This window comes from Enoplosus armatus, chromosome 21 (genome assembly GCF_043641665.1).
Source record: "Enoplosus armatus isolate fEnoArm2 chromosome 21, fEnoArm2.hap1, whole genome shotgun sequence".
NCBI classification, from domain to species: Eukaryota; Metazoa; Chordata; class Actinopteri; order Centrarchiformes; family Enoplosidae; genus Enoplosus; species Enoplosus armatus.
The window spans coordinates 124,315-143,360 of NC_092200.1; the positions used below are offsets into that span (position 1 = coordinate 124,315).

The 19,046-nt window shown below is 44.1% G+C and overlaps 1 protein-coding gene across 1 annotated transcript in view; it reads left to right on the plus strand.

Annotated features, from left to right (window-relative positions):
- The window catches only part of LOC139304583 (piezo-type mechanosensitive ion channel component 2-like), a 54,262-nt gene that overhangs the window by 25,869 nt on the left and 9,347 nt on the right, over positions 1 to 19,046 (plus strand). Inside the window, exons 26-43 of the mRNA XM_070928518.1 lie at positions 229 to 385; positions 515 to 611; positions 1,906 to 2,071; positions 2,150 to 2,239; positions 3,150 to 3,238; positions 3,350 to 3,415; positions 3,531 to 3,646; positions 5,825 to 5,945; positions 8,968 to 9,036; positions 10,044 to 10,210; positions 10,340 to 10,488; positions 10,732 to 10,994; positions 11,283 to 11,598; positions 11,678 to 11,779; positions 11,884 to 12,040; positions 12,138 to 12,320; positions 12,458 to 12,638; positions 18,326 to 18,425. Of these exons, the coding sequence (XP_070784619.1) occupies positions 229 to 385; positions 515 to 611; positions 1,906 to 2,071; positions 2,150 to 2,239; positions 3,150 to 3,238; positions 3,350 to 3,415; positions 3,531 to 3,646; positions 5,825 to 5,945; positions 8,968 to 9,036; positions 10,044 to 10,210; positions 10,340 to 10,488; positions 10,732 to 10,994; positions 11,283 to 11,598; positions 11,678 to 11,779; positions 11,884 to 12,040; positions 12,138 to 12,320; positions 12,458 to 12,638; positions 18,326 to 18,425 (2,589 nt within the window). The remainder of the gene's footprint in view (positions 1 to 228; positions 386 to 514; positions 612 to 1,905; positions 2,072 to 2,149; positions 2,240 to 3,149; positions 3,239 to 3,349; positions 3,416 to 3,530; positions 3,647 to 5,824; positions 5,946 to 8,967; positions 9,037 to 10,043; positions 10,211 to 10,339; positions 10,489 to 10,731; positions 10,995 to 11,282; positions 11,599 to 11,677; positions 11,780 to 11,883; positions 12,041 to 12,137; positions 12,321 to 12,457; positions 12,639 to 18,325; positions 18,426 to 19,046) is intronic.

The window sequence follows — 19,046 nt, forward strand, 5'->3', positions numbered from 1 at the left end:
ATCTTAATGTTGTGTCAATGTTCATGTTATTGTGTTCTGTCCAAATGTTTGGACAAAGTGTATTTTGATGCTTTGGCTACATTGTTTGAAACTGTCATGTCAATAAAGCTTTCTGAATGAATTGAACTGAATTGAACTGACGATAAAGTTATTTTATGGCCTTCTGTTGGAAATGTTTCAGCTAAAAACTAAAAGCTGACACCAACTGCATTCTACTTCCTGTTCCAGGATCAGTATCTTTTGTATGGGTTACCTGGTGGCCTGTTTCTACTTTCTGTTGGTGGGCGGAGACCTGCTGTTGAAACCAGTCAAATCCATCCTGGTGTACTGGGACTGTCTGATTGGCTACAACGTGTTCGTCATCACCATGAAGAATATTCTGTCGGTAAGAAGATCATCACATGAAGATTAAGAGATGAAGAGTAACTGTCTGTCCTTTTGTCTGTCTATCTACCTGTCTGTGTCTCAATCTGTCTCTCTCTCTGTCGGCCTGTCTGTCTGTCTGTGTGTTCAGATCCTGGCCTGTGGTTTTATTAAGTCGTTGGTGTTGAATCACTGTTGGCTGATTCAGCTCTTCAGTCTGGCCTGCACCATCAAAGGATACACCAAACGTATGTAAACCGCCTGTCTGTCTGTCTCTGTCTCTCTAACTGTCTATCACTGACAGTTTATGTGAATGTTAATAATAACTTAATGTCATAATTATATTTCATACATATATTTATAGTTTTTAGAGATCAGATGAGTGAGACTTGTCGACAGGTCAGAGTCAACAAACCTGAGCTGAGTTCGAGTCAACGAAACTGAGACGAGTTTGAGTCAACGAGACTGAGACAAGTCAGTGTCAACAAAACTGAGATGAGTTCGAGTCAACAAGACTGAGACAAGTCCGAGACAAGTCCGCGTCAGAGTCAACAAAACTGAGACAAGTTTGAGTCAATGAGACTGAGACAAGTTCGAGTCAACAAAACTGAGAGGAGTTTGAGTCAACAAGACTGAGACAAGTCAGAGTCGACAAGACTGGGACAAGTCCGAGTCAACAAAACTGAGACGAGTTTGAGTCAACAAGACTGAGACAAGTCAGAGTCAGTCAACAAAACTGAGACGAGTTTGGGTCAACAAGACTGAGACGAGTCCGAGTCAGAGTCAACGAGACTGAGACAAGTCCAAGTCCGAGTCAACAAGACTGAGATGAGTTTCTAGCCAATGTGACTGGGACAAGTCTGAGTCGATGAGACTGAGACAAGTCTGAGTCAACGAGACTGAGACAAGTTTGAGTCAACGAGACTGAGACAAGTCAGAGTCAACAAAACTGAGACGAGTCCGAGTCAACAAGACTGAGACGAGTCCGAGTCAGAGTCAACGAGACTGAGACAAGTCAGAGTCAACAAAACTGAGACGAGTCCGAGTCAACAAGACTGAGACGAGTCCGAGTCAGAGTCAACGAGACTGAGACAAGTCCAAGTCCGAGTCAACAAGACTGAGATGAGTTTCTAGCCGATGTGACTGGGACAAGTCTGAGTCGATGAGACTGAGACAAGTCTGAGTCAACGAGACTGAGACAAGTCTGAGTCAACGAGACTGAGACAAGTTTGAGTCAACGAGACTGAGACAAGTTTGAGTCAGAGTCAACAAAACTGAGACGAGTTTGAGTCAACAAAACTGAGACGAGTTTGAGTCAACAAAACTGAGATGAGTTTGAGTCAACAAAACTGAGACAAGTCCGAGTCAGAGCTCCAAGTCAAAACAGCGCAGAGCAGTAGAGTCTGGTACAAACTCTCTGCCTGTCTCTCTGTTGTCCGTGTGTTGTTGTTTTCAGCTGAGCAGTAAACAGTGTGAGTTGTCTCTACCTGTCTCTCTACCTGTCTGTCTGACTGTTGTTTGTGTACATGTCACTTCCTGCAGCGGAGCAGCAGAGCAGTAAACAGTGTGAGTTGCCAAGCGACGAGGCTGGGATCATCTGGGATGGCGTCTGTTTCTGTTTCCTGTTGTTGCAGAGGAGAGTCTTCAGGAGTCACTACTTCCTGTATGTGGTCCTGGACCTTCAAAATACACAACTACTGGCCTCCAGGTAGACACTCACACACACATAAACACATACATTAACACACACACAGAGTCACATGATGTTAAAGTGTGTATGTTGCAGGGGTGCGGAGCTCTTTGAGGCATCCACAGTGAAAGCTGTCAGAGCGAGACTGGAGGTCGAGAAGACGTCCATGGACCTGCTGAAAAGACAGTAAGACACAAGCACAGCTGCAGTCAAGACCACTCAGGTCAAGTCCAAGCTGTTCACAGACTGAGTCATGACTGAGTCTCTACAGGCTCGAGACAGAGACAAGTCTGAGTCAAAATGTCCATGAGACTCAGACAAGTCCAAGCAGTTAGGAGATCCAGTCAAGAACAAATCCAAATGTCCTTCAGACTTAAACGAGTCTGATGAAAAATACCCATCAGAATGAGATCCAAGTCCAAGTCAGAATGCCCTGGAGACAAGTAAGATGACCCTGATCATTATATGACCCCCTTTCCAACAGCTATTTTATTATTATTAAAAGACTTTTTAAAGATACAAAACACTTAAACACTCATCCTGTTGGGAAAGTTTCCCAGAGATACTTTTAATCCACAGACAATCAAGTCCTCATCCTTTTACATGTGATTCAGTTTGTTTCTGCAGTGAAGAGGGGAGACACTTTGACTCGTTTTCACGTTCATTTTTTTCCTCCATAGCAACAAAACATGTTACAGAGCCTTCAGAATCTCCTGCAGGTTCAACTGGACTAACTAAACACTTCTAGGGCTGACTAGAAGTCCAAGTCCCATTCTAACCTCCCTACAGAGACAAGGATTCAGACCAAGACGAATCCGAGTCACAACACCAGCTAGGTCGAGGAGACCAAGATAGGACTCACAGCTGTAGACACCCTGACCTGACTCGATAATATCTGGACTTGGACATTGTGTTTAAACTTTATATGTCAAGTTGCTGCTTCACACAGTTAATCAAGTCTTGTCAGTCAAATCCTGGACCAGGTGTTGATGGACCCACCTCATCATGTTTAAGTCCAAAGCTGAAGTAGACCTGGACTTGTAAAACCAGACTGGTCTGACCTGTGAACCACTTCCTGTATCTGTGTTTCCTTCAGGATGGAGAGGATTAAATCTCGACAGCAGAAGTTCCGCAGAGGAAAAGAGAAAATGTTGAGTTTGACCCAAGACAGCTTCCATACTGACGGTCTGTAAACAAACATCTGCTGCCATGGTAACTGTGTGGCCTATATAGCTGTCAATCACAGAATGAATTAATGTGTATTTGTTTTTGTTATTGTTTTGTTTTGATTTGTAGGTCAACAAAACAAGAAAGGGCATCGACAGAAGGAATGGTGGAAACCCTGGGTAAACCACGCCTCCAGTGAGTCACATGACCCCTGACATCATCACTCTCACCTGTCACAGCCATTCAAAGCTGTCTGCGCTATTCAGGTCTTTCTGAGTAGCTGTCTGCCTGTCTGTCTGTCTGCCTGCAGTGGTGAGGAGTGGAGACTACTACCTGTTTGAGACAGACAGTGAGGAGGAGGAAGAGGAGAAGGAGGAGGAAGAGGAGAAGAAGGAGGAGGAGCTACCTGAGAAATCTGCCTTCCAGGTGAGTCTCCACGACTGTTTGGTCAAACTCACAGCTCATAAGAACATGTAACCTGTGACGAGGGGTTGAAGGTATGAAGGTGTCCTAAGCCCCCCCAAACAGTTGGAGGCCACCGTCATAACTTCGCCTACAAACAGAAGACTCAAGGTTCATTTAGTAGCTGTTCTGGAGCTGTCAACTGAATCACAAGGTCCTCATGAGGAAATTAAGTTTGTCATAGAACTGGGGATATTCGATGAGATGATGATAATAATAGATAAAATCTACAGTTCTATGGTTATTAAGCAAACTTAATCTGCTGATTAATAGTAATCACAATTATAAACTTTGTTTATATAGCATTTTTCAAAACAAGGTTAATTAGAGCTTTACAAAAACAGAAGGTAAAAACAGCCAGTAAAAGAAGTTATAATACAAAACAATGCATTAAAACATAAAACATAAGAGCATCATCAGAAGAAGAAACTGTTGTTGGTGTCGTGATCTCATCACAGGTTGGTTATTTCAGAATTTAGAAGCTCTGACTGCAAAGACATCACCTTTGTTACAGAAATCTCGACTGTCAAATGAGGAGAGCCCTTTCAGATCTTAGTGGGGGAGGGGGAACATATGGGGTTAACAGCTCGACAATATAAACGGGCATGAGGCCCATTTGAGCCTTAAAGGTTATCAATACATTTTTAAAATCAATTCTCAAGGCTATTGAACGCCAGTGTAGGGACACTAAGAAATGTGTTGGTCTTTCCTAGCAGCAGAGTTTTGAAGAAGCATATAAAGACCAAGCTGATAAATAGTGATATGGTTAAAAGCTCCAGGACAGCTACTAAATGGATCGTGAGGTGAGATTATTTGTCAAATACTGTTTCTGAAGTCAGGAATAAACCTGAACTGAACTTCTGAAGGATGACTCAGAATCTGTACATTGGTCATGTATAACAGAACATTGTCTGCATACAGAAGAACTCTGTGTTTAAATGGAGGACTCTGCCATCTTAAACCTAAGCTCTGATTATTGTACAACACCAGCCACCCCTACTGCCCCATCATGGTACAATCCACATAGTCCTGACCCTTACTGCAGCCAGTGAAGTCTGGGTTGGCCGCGGTCCGAGTCCGGACCCAGACGCCGTCCTATACGGACCCGGACCTATAATCAATAAATTCTCTCTAATTCAACTGGCGCAGCTTTTCTAGTCTTTACAGCACTGGTTTAGCGGATCAGGAAACTCAGACTAATTGCATACGAGTTAAGCCAGCCCACGTGATGCTACTCAGCCAATCAAATCTGCAGCGTTCCAGGCGCTAAACATTGCGACTCTGAATACAGGCAGACGAGAGAGGTGAGAGGCGAGTGACAGACGATAACGATAACGATACAGGGAGAGAGACTGTTAAGTCAACATGTGAAACAGTTAACAAAGAAAAAGGGAAACTCAAGCTGCTGCTACACTTTATTTTGTTTTTCTAAAATTAAGCACTTTATTTTAAGATGCACAATTTTTCAAAAGTTATTTTATTTTCTCTATTTTGTTTTTAAATTTAGCCCTTCTTTTACTTAATGAGAGAAGAACATTATACATATCTACAGTATTATATATCTGTATAGTTCAATGTTAAGTGACAATAAATATTGTCAAAATGTTTTTGAATTGTACTTTCTTTATTTGATTTGATAGTCAGTTGTTGATTACATGCAGACATTGATACAATTACTAGGCTACTTCAATATACATCACACTAAATGACATTATGATGTTCCAGACCTTTGCTTGAGGAAATTTTCTCTAACTGGACCTCTTCGAATTTTAGTTGAATACCCCTGCTCTAGAGGATGTGCAAAAAAGGCTGATGTGCTATAATAATGATAGGTATAAATATAATAATTATAAATATATGCAACATAAATATTAAAATGTTAAAGTGAATATTTCCAATATATGAAAAATGTAAAAAGTACATTTGTCCCCTTTTAAAAATATACATATATAACAAACTATGATGAATGTAACGTAATGTTTATTGTGCTTTACATAATAATGGAAGTATAACAATAAATGAAACAAAGTTATGAGTAGATTTAAGGAAAAGAAAATTAAAGTTAGTTAAAGAGTTTATTTTTGCCTTCAGAGTCAAACTGATGGATAGATGATAAATGTGCTGTCTGTGTGTATTTGTCAGTTTGTCTACCACGCCTGGATAACAGACTCCAGAACGGCAATGAGAGCTCGCAACAACCAAAAGAAACTCTGGAAGAAGAACTCCTCTGAGCGAAGGAGCAGGAAGAAGGAGAAGAGAGGAGGTGAGGAGGAGGAGGTGTCCTATACTATATTGTCTCTCTATCATCACCTCTAACACAAGTTCTAAGTCTCTAAACACTCGTCTCAGAGCTTCAGTCCTCCACAGTCTGATGTGAAGGTACTGTCTAATCTAAATCATCAAAGAAAAACATAATTTAATACAAATCTGAAATACATGAATCTGTAAATGTGGAAACATCAAAGAGCACCAGTCTAACAGAGATCAGCAGGGCGGCAGCCCACCATTGCCCCCATATAGGCAGACTTTCTTTAGCGGTCTCTGGTCAGTCCTTGATCTGTCTTTTGCCGGTCCCTGGTCAGTCTCTGGCCGGTCCTTTGTCTGTCCCTGGTCGGCCCTTTGTCGGCATGCTGCTCAGAATGTAAACATGAGGATTTAATGGAGATATACAGTCATGGAAAAAATTATTAGACCACCCTTGTTTTCTTCAATTTCTTGTTCATTTTAATGCCTGGTACAACTAAAGGTATATTACCTGAAGAATACAATGAACACGACAAAAAATGGAGCTGATTACATAATACTTTATGTCCTATTTGACATGCTTAAGCTTAATTGTATTCCCAGGGTATATAAGAGGCCATTTCATGTCATAAGCAGCACTGCACATGCAAAGGCCTAGAGTGGTTTCCTGCTAACATTCAAGCCGTAGCACAACTCAGAAGTTGTCAGCTCTCACATAATGCCTCAAACAAAAGAATTATGTGAAGCCACAAAGGCAGTCAACTTGGCACTGCTGGAAATTGGCATGAGTGAAAGACAGGTAGCGAAAAAACTGAAGATCTCCAAGACAGCCGTTCATCACACCAAGAAAAAACAAGCCGAACATGGTACTACCAAATTGCTAGCTGGTCGAGGCAGGAAACGTCTTTCTACCCCACGAGATGACCGTGCACTCATCCGTTCCTGTGTCAGGAATCGTCGTCAGACCTCCAGGGACCTTAAAAATGAGTGGGCACTGTCGAGAAATGTGACTTGTTCGGCAAGGACAGTTCGAAACCGACTTCTTGAAGCTGGTCTGAAGTCACACAGGGCACGGAAGAAGCCCTTCATCAACGAAAGGCAGAGGAAGGCCCGGTTACTCTTTGCTAGGGATCACAAGGATTAGACTGTTGATGATTGGGCTAAGGTTCTCTTTAGTGATGAATCCAATTTTGAGTTGATGCCCACTCCAGCCAACTTACTGGTTAGGAGGAAGCCTGGAGAAGCCTACAAACCAGACTGTCTTGCCCCTACAGTAAAACATGGGGGTGGATCAGTGATGATCTGGGGTTCTTTCAGTATGGGTGGAACAGGGCAAATGCAATTGTGTGAAGGGCGAATGAACCAGGTCATGTACAGGGCTACTCTTGAAAACAGTCTTCTTCCATCAGCTGGAAAACTCTTTCCTGCCTCGAATGACTGGATTTTCCAACAAGACAATGCCCCTTGCCACACGGCAAGGTCAGTTAAAGCCTGGATGGAGAACCAGAACATTCGAACCATGCCTTGGCCTGCTCAATCACCAGATCTAAATCCAATGGAAAAGCTGTGGAAAATCATCAAACTCAAAATGGAGAACCACAAGCCCAAAAACAAAGCAAATTTGTTTGAATTTGTGCATCAGGAATGGGCTGCTGTGACAGCAGAACAATGTCAGAAGCTGGTGGAGAGCATGCCAAGACGCATGGCTGCAGTCATCAAAAACAATGGTTATGCAATCAAGTACTAACTCCTGTGTGTATCATGTGACTAAAACAGACAGAAAAGAAAACATGGAATGCCTAAAAGCACTGTTTTTGGCAGTACAATGCCATAGCTATTGATGTAAGAACTTAAGTGATTTTGGTTATTATCAAGAAAACCATGGAAAATGGCTAGATATCAGCTTAAATTAAACTCTTATGAGCTATTTTTGTTGTTATCATTATATTTGTCCAAACAAATGTACCTTTAGTGGTACCAGGCATTAAAATGAACAAGAAATTGAAGAAAACAAGGGTGGTCTAATAATTTTTTCCATGACTGTATTAAAGTAAAATAGATTTCATGGAGCAGAGGATTGTGCATGAGTTGGTGGAGCAGCTGAGAACAGAACAGTAAGGACTTCTAACCTTCTGTTAAAACGGGACTACATTTAATTTGTAGATTTTAACCTCTATTTGATGACTATTTTCTATATGTAACTGGGTGGATCTCCTGGACTGATTTCTTGTTTAAAAAGTGAAATATTTTACATACATTACAGTATTATATTATTACAGTGTTATTATATTTACATACATTACAGTATTACTATATACATTATAGTATGTATTATATGCAGGTTTACTAGTGAGGTGCCACCACAATGATGGAGGCTTGTTTACCTTTCTCTACAACCTGGATTCATCTATAGTATGGTGCGATGTTTCATACCAACATAACACATGAACACCTTCTGCCTACCAGATAACGCAGCTTCTTCTGATGAAGTCAGACAACACATAATAACATGGACATGTCTCTGACAGAGGCCTGAAACTTCAGATGAAATTGATTAATGAAATTAATGTGTTGTATAATTTAATTCAAATATAGATAAGGTTTGTATACATAGATTATAAAAGCAATAATAAACAAACAGGTGAAAGCAATAACAAACAAGCAGAACAGGAAGACCTGAGGTCGTTGTAGCAAAGGAACAAAGTTCAAGGTTTTGATTCATGGAGCAAAATCAAATCAAAGTGAATTGCAGAGTGATAAAACAAGTTGCAAACAAAGATACAGAAAGACAAGAACATCTATGTAAAATGTGAAATGTAAAGAACCCTACAGAGATGTTGTCGATGAATATATTATTACTATCATCACAGTATGAAATCATCACTAGCCAACATACCTCAGTCTTTTCTCTGTGTAACTACAGGAAGTCATTCACTGAGTCCAAAGTGTTTTCCAGAGATAGTAAATGTAAAGTTGTGCGTCATCTGCATATCGGTGTAACCATAACCAGCCAGCTAACTGTGACTCCTTGTCCTTTTCAGCAGCTGGAGTTATAGAAGTGACAGAGGAGATGGAGGAGGACGGAGAGGAGGAGAAAGAGGAGGGACCAGGTAGGAGGTCTTACTACCTGGAACATCATAATAATCACCCAGGACTCTACAGTGCAGCATTTCACTCACACATACAAGTAAAGAGTGTGTGATGATGTTGTTTGTGTGTTTGAACTAAACCAAAGATCCTTCTTGGGGGAAGAAGCTCTGTAGTGTTTTTGTAGATCCAACAGAGTGAGGAGTCTTCGTCACGCCAATTTCAGGAGTCACATTCTCCAGTAAAATATTCATTCATATCAGATCAATAATTTAAATTAATTTAAAATTACCTTCAATATTTGCATCAAGTAGCTTGTGGAAAACAGGTGTGTCAGATTTAGTATCTACAGCTGCTATTTCAATAAGTCAGATACATATTTCATCAACATTTCTGTCTTCTGCTGCTATGTATTTATTTATTAAAGCCACGTATAGAAAGCCAAAGTCCTGACATCATTTCCTGTCTAGTGTCTGTTCAACTACCTTCTGTAAGTCAATACAATCTTTCATACTTGTAGGTACACAATACTTTCATGAGTCTTTCTGAATAAATTGAAGATCGTGGAGTTTTCTTTCCATATTCCATATGCCATATATATCCAGCGTTTTTAGCTGTAATCTGTGCTGTCTGAAAACAATGTTCAGTCCTCTCTATCCTGCTGTTATTACTGGTCTGTGGGTTTATGGCAAATGGTGTTTGTTAAAGGTCGCTAAAATTCTTCAAAACAAACTGTTAGGAAAGGCCCTGTTCTGGAACAGAACCTGGAAGTTCTGGTTTCACTTCAGACAGCAGAGTTCAACTGAATCTTTTGAGTTTTCTACTTGATTATAATTTTAGTTACTTTTTAGATTCAGATTCTAAACTGGATTCAGATTTGATAAAATGCCATCAAACCCCAACCCTAATTACAGTCTCAGACATAAATGTGAACTTAGAGCCCAGCCACCCAGCAGCATCTTCACTATCACTTTAAAAATGTGTTTGAGAACAATGAGGACGACTAACATCGGCTAATGTTGTGTTTCAGACACTGTGTTGCGTCGGTTCTCCAACACGTTGCAGTTCTGTTGGGTTCTGCTGTCGGCTCTGCTGGACTCTCTGACTGCCTGGCTCAGTGGTCTGTGTCAGGAACACATCGATATCTCCACCGTTCTCCGTATCGAACACTGCATGCTAACACAGCAGGCCAAGCAGGTACACACTCAGGACTATAGTCTGTCACCTTAAGTGGAAGTGTTGGAACTACAACAAAGATGGAGGAGTTGTTTCATGTTTATCATGGCTGTATCACTAGTGTTGATTGTTGTTTGTGTGTTTTTTCAGGGTAATGTTCCCACCAGAGAGGCAATCCACGTTTACTACCAAGAACAGATGATGAAAACCTCTAGAGAGTCAGGCTTGGACTACAGTACCCGTGAGGCCGAGGGGCATACCTCAGCAGAGAGAAGAAGGGAGGAGGAAGAAGAAGAGGAAGTGAGACCTGATATAGAAACAGATGAAGACAAAGCAGGAGGTCAAACAGCAGAGGAGAAACCAGAGACTAAACCAGGAGGAAATCATCCAGATAAACCAGAACCAGGACCAAAACCCATATCAGGAGGAGATCCACATGAACCAGGACCAGAACTTGTATTGGGAGCAGATGGTCCTGATGAAACAGAACCAGAACCAATATCAAGAAGAGATTGTCCAGGGAAAATAAAACAAGAAACTGTTCCAGGAGTCGATCCACCTGAAACCGAACCAGAACCAGTTTCACGAGGAGATGGTCCAGATGAACCAGTTTCAGCAGAGGCTCCATCCTTAGGAGTTAAATCAGAGAAAGTAATAGTAGAAGGTGACCCAGCAGTGGAAGTTAAAAGTGAAGATTACCCAGAATGCCTTGTGGCTAAAACCAGCCAAAGGTTGCGACCCAAACTGTCCAGGATGGAGGTAGTCCAGTTTTCGTCCTCTTTGTCCTCAGAGGAAGAAAGGATCAGTCCGACTAACAGGTTGGTCCTCCTGAAGCAGATGAATAAATATGTATAAAAGAATAAATACACTGAACTTCTAAAGTTCATCTTTCAAAGCTTTCAAATGGCAACCATGTTGGAGGTCGTCAGCTGAGTCAGAGAGACAGACAGACAGAGAGGCGGGCAGGCAGGCAGACAGACAGGCAGGCAGACAGACTCACGACTTTTAATTGTGTGCACTTTGTTGGAGACTCAGTCACTTGGACGTCTATGGTATCAAGTATTTTTCTTTGTCTGTTTGAACAGTGGTGAAGAATCAAACCAACAACTTCCTGTTGACACGCAGCCAACTCACACCATCACCAGCGCCTCCTCCCCCACCTCCCCCTCCTCTCTCCTCCTCCCCCCATCCTACAGCCTCGCTCTGGGCCTGGACCTGCACGAGGAGGGGGGGGTGGAGGCAGGGGAACACAGGAGGAGGAGGGGGAAAGTGAGGCCAGGATTCAGCAGGTGGTTGCTAGTTCAGACTCCTGAGGAGAGAAGTGACTTCCTGTCTGACTCAGCCTCCACTTCCTGTCCGCTGGCGTCTCGCACTCAGGAGCTGACGGCCAGCGAGCTGCTGAGGAACAGGTGAGTCACAGGTGAGTCACAGAGATCGTTCACCTGTAACCTTCTGGTGATTCACACTCTGCTTCTCTCTGTGTTTCAGGACTTTCTACGACGAGGAGCTGGAGGCATCAGACCATTTCTATGGCAACCAACACCAGCTGCTCCAGCTGTGTTACGCTCTCTATAACATCCTGGCAGCCAGGTAAACTTTGTACCACAGGTAACTCCACAGATTCCTCTCCGGTTGCCAAGATACTCAGCCAATCCTTTCCTGGTTGCTCTTGCTCCTGCTCCCCCTCCCCTCAGGTCGGAGACGGTGTGTTACCTGGTCATCGTGTTGAACCACATGGTGTCTGCCAGCTGTCTGACATTGGTACTTCCTGTTCTGGTGTTTCTTTGGGCGATGCTGTCCGTCCCTCGACCCAGTAAGACCTTCTGGATGGCGGCCATCATCTACACCGAGGTTCACACCACTCTGCTGCGGTTATTTAACTTTATTTAAAACTTTATTATTCATCTGTCAACAGATGTTACATCTGCCTACCTGTTTGTGTCCTCAGGTTACCATCGTCATCAAGTATTTCTTCCAGTTTGGTTTCTTTCCATTCAACCAGAAGTTGGAGGTGGACCGCTCCAAACCATTCCACCCCCCGAACATCCTGGGGGTGGAGAAGAAGGAAGGCTACGTCCTGTATGACCTGCTGCAGCTGCTTGCTTTGTTCTACCACAGAGCCATACTCAAGGTAAAAAACGCTAAACTACAGTACCACCAAGCCATAAACAGGTAAAAAATAATATATTATTCCACCACCAAGCCATACTCAATGTAAAAAAAGATACTAAATTATTCTACTTACTCCACCTTTGTCCTCCACCACAGTGCCACGGACTGTGGGACCAGACTGTCACCACAGAGACTGACACTCTCTGTTTCCACTACAACCAGGCCAACTCCACCCACGGTGCCACCTCCATCGATCTGGCAGACCCTGCCAACACGCTGCGGCGACGAGGCAGGAGACGGATGTGCTCCAGCTCCACCCAGCCGCGCTCTCCTGCAGGTAGAATCTAACACACCTTAACACAACACTGGATAGAAAGTAAAAGACAATTTGATGGTGATTTTCCACCTCAGCGTGTGTCTCTATTGCATATGTTTTAAAGTCGTGTAAAGCCGTCAGTGTCTCAGAGGGAGCTGACGTCTGATAAATGTCCTCAAGTGATGTCACTTGAGTCAGCATCGGTTGAAAACTACAAGTTTGAAAATGAAAACAATCTGTTGGTGTGGAGTTAGAAAGAATTGAGATGACCAGACCTCTGTAGCTGCTGCTTATCTCTGCTGCTCCAGGCTACATTAGCTGCTACTAGCATAACACACCACAATCACAACTGACCACACAACTGTCAGAGGTCCAGTTGCATTGTGGGTAATGTAGACAGCAGTTTTTCATAATAAAAAAGAAGATAGCTTTGTCCCAAATCCAGACTACATACTAATTATATACAGTATGTACTACATACTAATCATCATATATGATTATGATTTTATACTAACAGGAAGTGATACAATACGTGTGACGTCAGACGCCAGTTAATTGTTCTTTCTTTCTGCAGCTGTTTCACCTCAAGCTGCCCCTCTCTTTCTTTTGTGCATTGCGGGGAGAACAGTGTCAATCAGCAGCACACTCAAACCGACCGTATTTATTCTGAATACTTTCTGCTTTGAGTAAGTTTATTGAGTCACTTTTCCAGTATGAACAAACTACAGACTCAAAACCGGCTGAGAATGTGGTCTGGATTATGATGTATCTGGTTCTGCTGCATCAGTTTTGATCCTTTTCTTATAAACCTTCTGACAACGTTACTGGAGTGACATGACAAATTTGTTTCAAGGACAGACTGAACAATAATAAAAGGTCTGCTATTGGAGAAGTAGGGTGATGTCTCATAATCATCGTTGTCTTATATTTGGGCCAATATGGTGCAATGGACACTTTTGATAAATCGTTTATCTGAATAGCAAATAATAGTGGCCCCTGAATGGAGTCCTGGTGATGAGTTGTTCTGTGTAGGAGATATAATTATTTGTAAATAAATGCCATGAAAATTATACTTGGCGGCAGCGTCTCAGAGTAAGAAGGACAGAAGGAATCCTCTCAGCTTTGATGGCCCAAGTATCAGGAGGTCAGTCTACATATTTGTTGTCAAAACAAATATGTAGAATATAAAAGGTAAAATAAGAATGAAAATAAAAATAAGATAAGATAAGATAAATAACAGTGCAGTGACCAAAATAAAGTGTCCAGATAAAGTGTCCAGTAGGGGGTGGGTGCGTTAATGTAACGCAGGGGGGACAGGAGTGATGTACGTTAATATAACGTATAACTTGTGTTTGTGTTCGGGGGGGGGGGGGGGGGGGGGGGGCAATGTAAGTTTGTCAGGTTGACTGCAGAGGGGAAGAAATGGTGGTTGTGGCAGGAGGTTTTTGTCCTGATGGACCGCAGCCTCCTGCCAGAGGGGAGGGGGTCGAACAGATGGTGTCCGGGGTGGGAGGGGTCAGCAGCGATCTTCCCTGCTCTCCTCAGGGTCCTGGAGGAGTACAGGTCCTGAAGAGATGGGAGGTTGCAGCCAATCACCCTCTCTGCAGAGCGGATGATACACTTCAGTCTGTGTCTGTCCTTGGTGGAGGCAGCAGCGTACCAGACAGTGATGGAGGAGGTGAGGATGGACTGTATGATGGCAGTATAGAAGTGAACCAGCATTGTTTGTGGCAGGTTAAACTTCCTCAGCTGCCTCAGGAAGTACATCCTCTGTTGGGCTTTCTTGATGAGGGAGCTGATGTTCAGCTCCCACCGCAGGTCCTGGCTGATGATGGAGCCCAGGAAACGGAAGGACTCCACAGTGTCCACTGGAGAGTCACACAGGGTGATTGGGGCAGGTGGGGCTGCGCTCTTCCTGAAGTCTACAACCATCTCCACTGTCTTTGAAGCGTTAAGCTCCAGGTTGTTGCTGTTGCACCAGGTCACCAGATGGTCAATCTCCCACATGTAGGCAGACTCATCCTCTCCAGAGATGAGTCCGATGAGGGCGGTGTCGTCCGCAAACTTCAGGAGCTTGACGGACTGGTGACTGGAGGTGCAGCTGTACAGGGAGAAGAGTAGAGGAGAAAGAACACAGCCTTGAGGGGAGCCGGTGCTGATCATCCTTGAGTCTGAGACGTGTTTCCCCAGCTTCACATGCTGCTTCCTGTCAGACAGGAAATCTGTGATCCACCTGCAGGTGGGGTCAGGCACGTTCAGCTGGGAGAGCTTGTCCTGAAGAAGAGCTGGGACGATCGTGTTGAAGGCAGAGCTGAAGTCCTCAAACAGGATTCTGGCATAGTATCCTGCGGAGTCCAGGTGCTGGAGGGCCAAGTTGACGGCATCGTCTACAGACCTGTTGGCTCTGTAGGCAAACTGCAGGGGGTCCAGCAGAGGGTCAGTGATGGATCAAGACCAGGCGTTCAAATGATTTCATGACCACAGAGGTCAGGGCGACGGGTCTGTAGTCATTAAATCCTGTGGGCCCTGGCTTTTTGGGGACAGAATCAGAATCAGAAATACTTTATTGATCCCCGGGGGGAAATTGTACAGCACCGGTGCTCCCATTCCAGAGTAGGAAAATAGCATAATTTAGAACTAAAGGTATGTACAAAATATAAAAATAAGAAATAGAAAATAAAAAATATACACACACCAGGGATGATGGTGTAGGCCTTGAAGCAGGCTGGCACATGGCATGTCTCCAGTGAGGTGTTGAAGATGTCTGTGAACACCGGAGACAACTGATCGGCGCAGCGCTTCAGGCAGGATGGGGAGATGGAGTCTGGTCCAGCAGCTTTCCGGGGATTTTGTCTCTTGAAGAGCCTGTTCACCTCTCTTTCAAGGACAGACAGAGGTGACGATGCTGGAGGAGGGGGGGGGGGCACTGTGGGGGGCAGCTGTGGTGGTAAGAGGTGTGAGAGTTCATCCCCAGGTGTGATGAGGGGGTTGGGGCTGTTGGGCTGGAGCTGGTGGGTGATGGTGTGGTGGATGGTGTCAGGACTGTCCCATTGTCTTTCAAAGCGACAGTAGAAGTTGTTGAGGCTGTTGGCGAGGCGTCGGTCGTTAGCAGAGTTGGGGGCTCTTGGCTTGTAGTTGGTGATCTGCCTGAGCCCCCTCCACACAGAAGCAGAGTCGTTGGAGGAGAACTGGTCTTGTAGTCTCTCTGAGTACAGTCGTTTAGCTTCCCTCACAGCCTTGCTAAACTTGTACTTGGCTTCCTTAAACTCCGCTCTGTTGCCACTCTTAAACGCCTCTTCCTTTTCCAACCTCAGCTGTCACAGTCTTGCTGTGAACCAGGGTTTGTCGTTGTTATAACTCACCCTGTTGCGAGTTGGTACACAGCAGTCCTCACAGAAGCTGATATATGAAGTCACAGCCTCTGTGTACTCATCCAGACTGTTGGTAGCAGTCCTGAAAACATCCCAGTGCAGCGCGGGTGACGGCGTGAAAAGCGTTACTGACTGTGGTGTAACAGTGATGACCTCCCTGGTGGGGCATTTAATAAACTGTTTGTATTTGGGGAGTTCATGTCTGAGGTTACCTTTGTTAAAGTCACCGAGGACAATAACTAAGGAGTCTGGGTTGGTCCACTCCGTTTCCAGTATCTGGTCGGCGAGTGTGCCCTGTGCGTCCTGCACGTTGGCCTCCGGTGGAATGTAAACTCCGACCAGAATGAATGAAGCGAACTCACGGGGGGAGTAGTATGGTTTACAGTTTATGAGAAAAGTTTCCAGGGAAGGAGAGCAATGCCGTCGGATCACTGTCACGTCGTTACACCAGCTGCTGTTGATGTAGAAACGAATACCTCTTTGTTTTGCCAGAGAGGTGCGCGTCATGTTCCGCTCGGAGAAGCTGGAATCCGTCCAGCTGCAGTGTCGCGTCTGGAGTTCTTTCCCCCAGCCATGTCTCCATGAAGCACAAAACAGCAGATGAATAAAAGTCCTTGTTTCTCCTCATCAGCAGCTGGAGTTCGTCCATCTTATTCCCCAGTGAGCGCAAGTTAGAGAGAAATATTCCGGGTAGCGGTGTGCGTTGTCCTCGCCGGCGAAGACGCACGAGCGCACCGGCACATTTCCCTCTACGTCGACGTAGAGCTGCAAAGGTGAGAGCACCTTTGACCAGAATGTCCCATAAAACAGTTAAAGGTGCAAGAAATTCGGGAAACAAATCCGCTGGAGTTGTTCCCCTGATGTTCATGAGCTCTTCTCTGGTGAAAGAGTTCTGTGAACCAAAACAAGAAACGCTATTTACAAACAAAACAAGGCAAAACAATGCACTCCAACAGACCGAGGCAGCCATCCGCCGTGCCATCTTGGATTTTCTCCCTTGTCAGATGGTAAAACACTCTGAGGAACTCTTGAACCAACACGTCCTCCACAGAGGAGGCAGAGCTGGAGGACTTGTTCATTTCTCTGGCAGAGCTCTCTGAGGTAGTTAAGAAGCTCTTTACATTGTTGGTCTGTCTTGGTTGACTCTTCAGTGTCTCGTGGAGGTTGGGCACAGTACTTGGAGACTGGCAGACTGGGGTGGTGGTTCACATTTTTAAAAAAGGGGTACTGGAGAGTGAGCTCCAGCTATCAGTGTCACACTGCTCAGCCTCCCTCCTCAGGCTGCTGAAAGGACTCTGGCTAATTGTTGAACCTCAGATTCAGGAGGACTGATGTGGATTTTGTCCTGCTCCTGGATCAGTGGAACAGCTGTTTTCTCTTGCAAGGATCGTGGAGGGATTGTGGGAGTTTTTTCCATCGAGTGTACATGTGAAAGGTTCATTTGCAAAAACAGATTTATTTTCTGAATTCATGTTTTTTTGTGTGCACTCCAGATAATATCAGTCAAACTTGATTTATTCATTTTAAGAATGGTTTATCTGTTTTTACAAATGAACTCTTCATGTGTTTTGCGGAGAAAGTTTATGATGTGTCCCCCAGGGGGGTACTGTGGAAGTATGGAGTACCAGTGCCGTTACTGCGAGTCATTTAGTCCTTGTATAACCAGAGTGAGAGCTGCGTCTGTATTCTCAGCAAACATGGAAGTCAAACATGTTCTCAGTGGGTGTTGGACTCCACCAGAGTTGTTCCTGTCACAGAATCCAATTCTCATGAACAGAATCTGACAGTGCAGTCGAGGTGTGGAGAATGTCGGCATGATGACCTCAGGAGTGTACCTTTGCAGAGGATGTGGTTCTGTTGGTTTTAGATGAAGATGAAGCTCGATTTAGCGGTCGATCTACATTCCGACCCTCACCTAGGCTCATGAGCTTTTGGTCGTGACTGGCTGAAATAAGTTTCCTCTGCAGCCTTAGAAACACCCAGAGGCAGCTCTGTGGAGAACCGCTGCTCCTTCAAGAAGTCAGCTGAGGTGGTTCGGGCATCTGTTTCGGACGCCATCTGGACTGTTTCCTGTGGAGGTTTTCAGGGCACATCCATCTGGTGGGTGACCCTGGGGCAGACCCAGACCACATGGGAGGGATTATCCCATCTGGCCTGGAAACACCTCAGGATCCTGCAGGAGGAGCTGGAGGACAAGGATAGAGGGAATTTATCACTGTGACCTGGACCTGGATAAGTGGTGGAAAATGGATATACTGATGGAATATGGTGCAAATAAATTAATTATTGTTTAAGTGCTGTTAATATCTCCTCGTCTTCTTCTTCATGTGTTTTCAGGCAGCATGAGTTCCAGATCTCAGCAGCCCAGCAGGTTTGATATGCTGCTGGAGAAACTCAGAGAACTTTCCATCAGAGCCAAGACATACTCTGTTAGCAGGTATGCTAACACTAAAGCTAACTAGGGTCCAGTGACATTGTTTTTTCACCAAATATCTCCTACAATTTGAGTTTATCTCTCAAAGGATTTTATGATCTGTGGATTAGATATAAATGATCTGCCATGAAAAAACAAAATGGAGGAGAACATGCTGATATATCTGATATGAACATGGTTGTTAATAATAATAATAATAATAATAAAAGTAATAGCTTGCATTTGTATAGTGCCTTTCAGGAGACCCAAGGATGCTTTAAACAGACAAAAAACACATAGGAGACATAACACATGAAAAAATTGATGATGGTAGCAGTGATTGTCGGGGATAGCAGAGTTAATGAAGTCCACAGGCCTTGGTGAAGAGGTGTGTTTTTAGATGTGTTTTGCAGATGTCCAATGATGCAGCATTGCAGATGTCTGCAGGTAGAGAGTTCCAAAGGATGGGGGCTGCCACACTGAAAGCCCTGACTCCAACAGTCTGCTGACAGGTGTGAGGGGTGGTGAGCAAACCTTAGTCAGAGGATTGCAGGTTCCTGGACGGGGTATAGGGGTGGAGGAGGTCTGACAGGTACTGGGGGCAAGGGTATGGAGGGATTTGTAGGTGAGAAGGAGGATTTTATA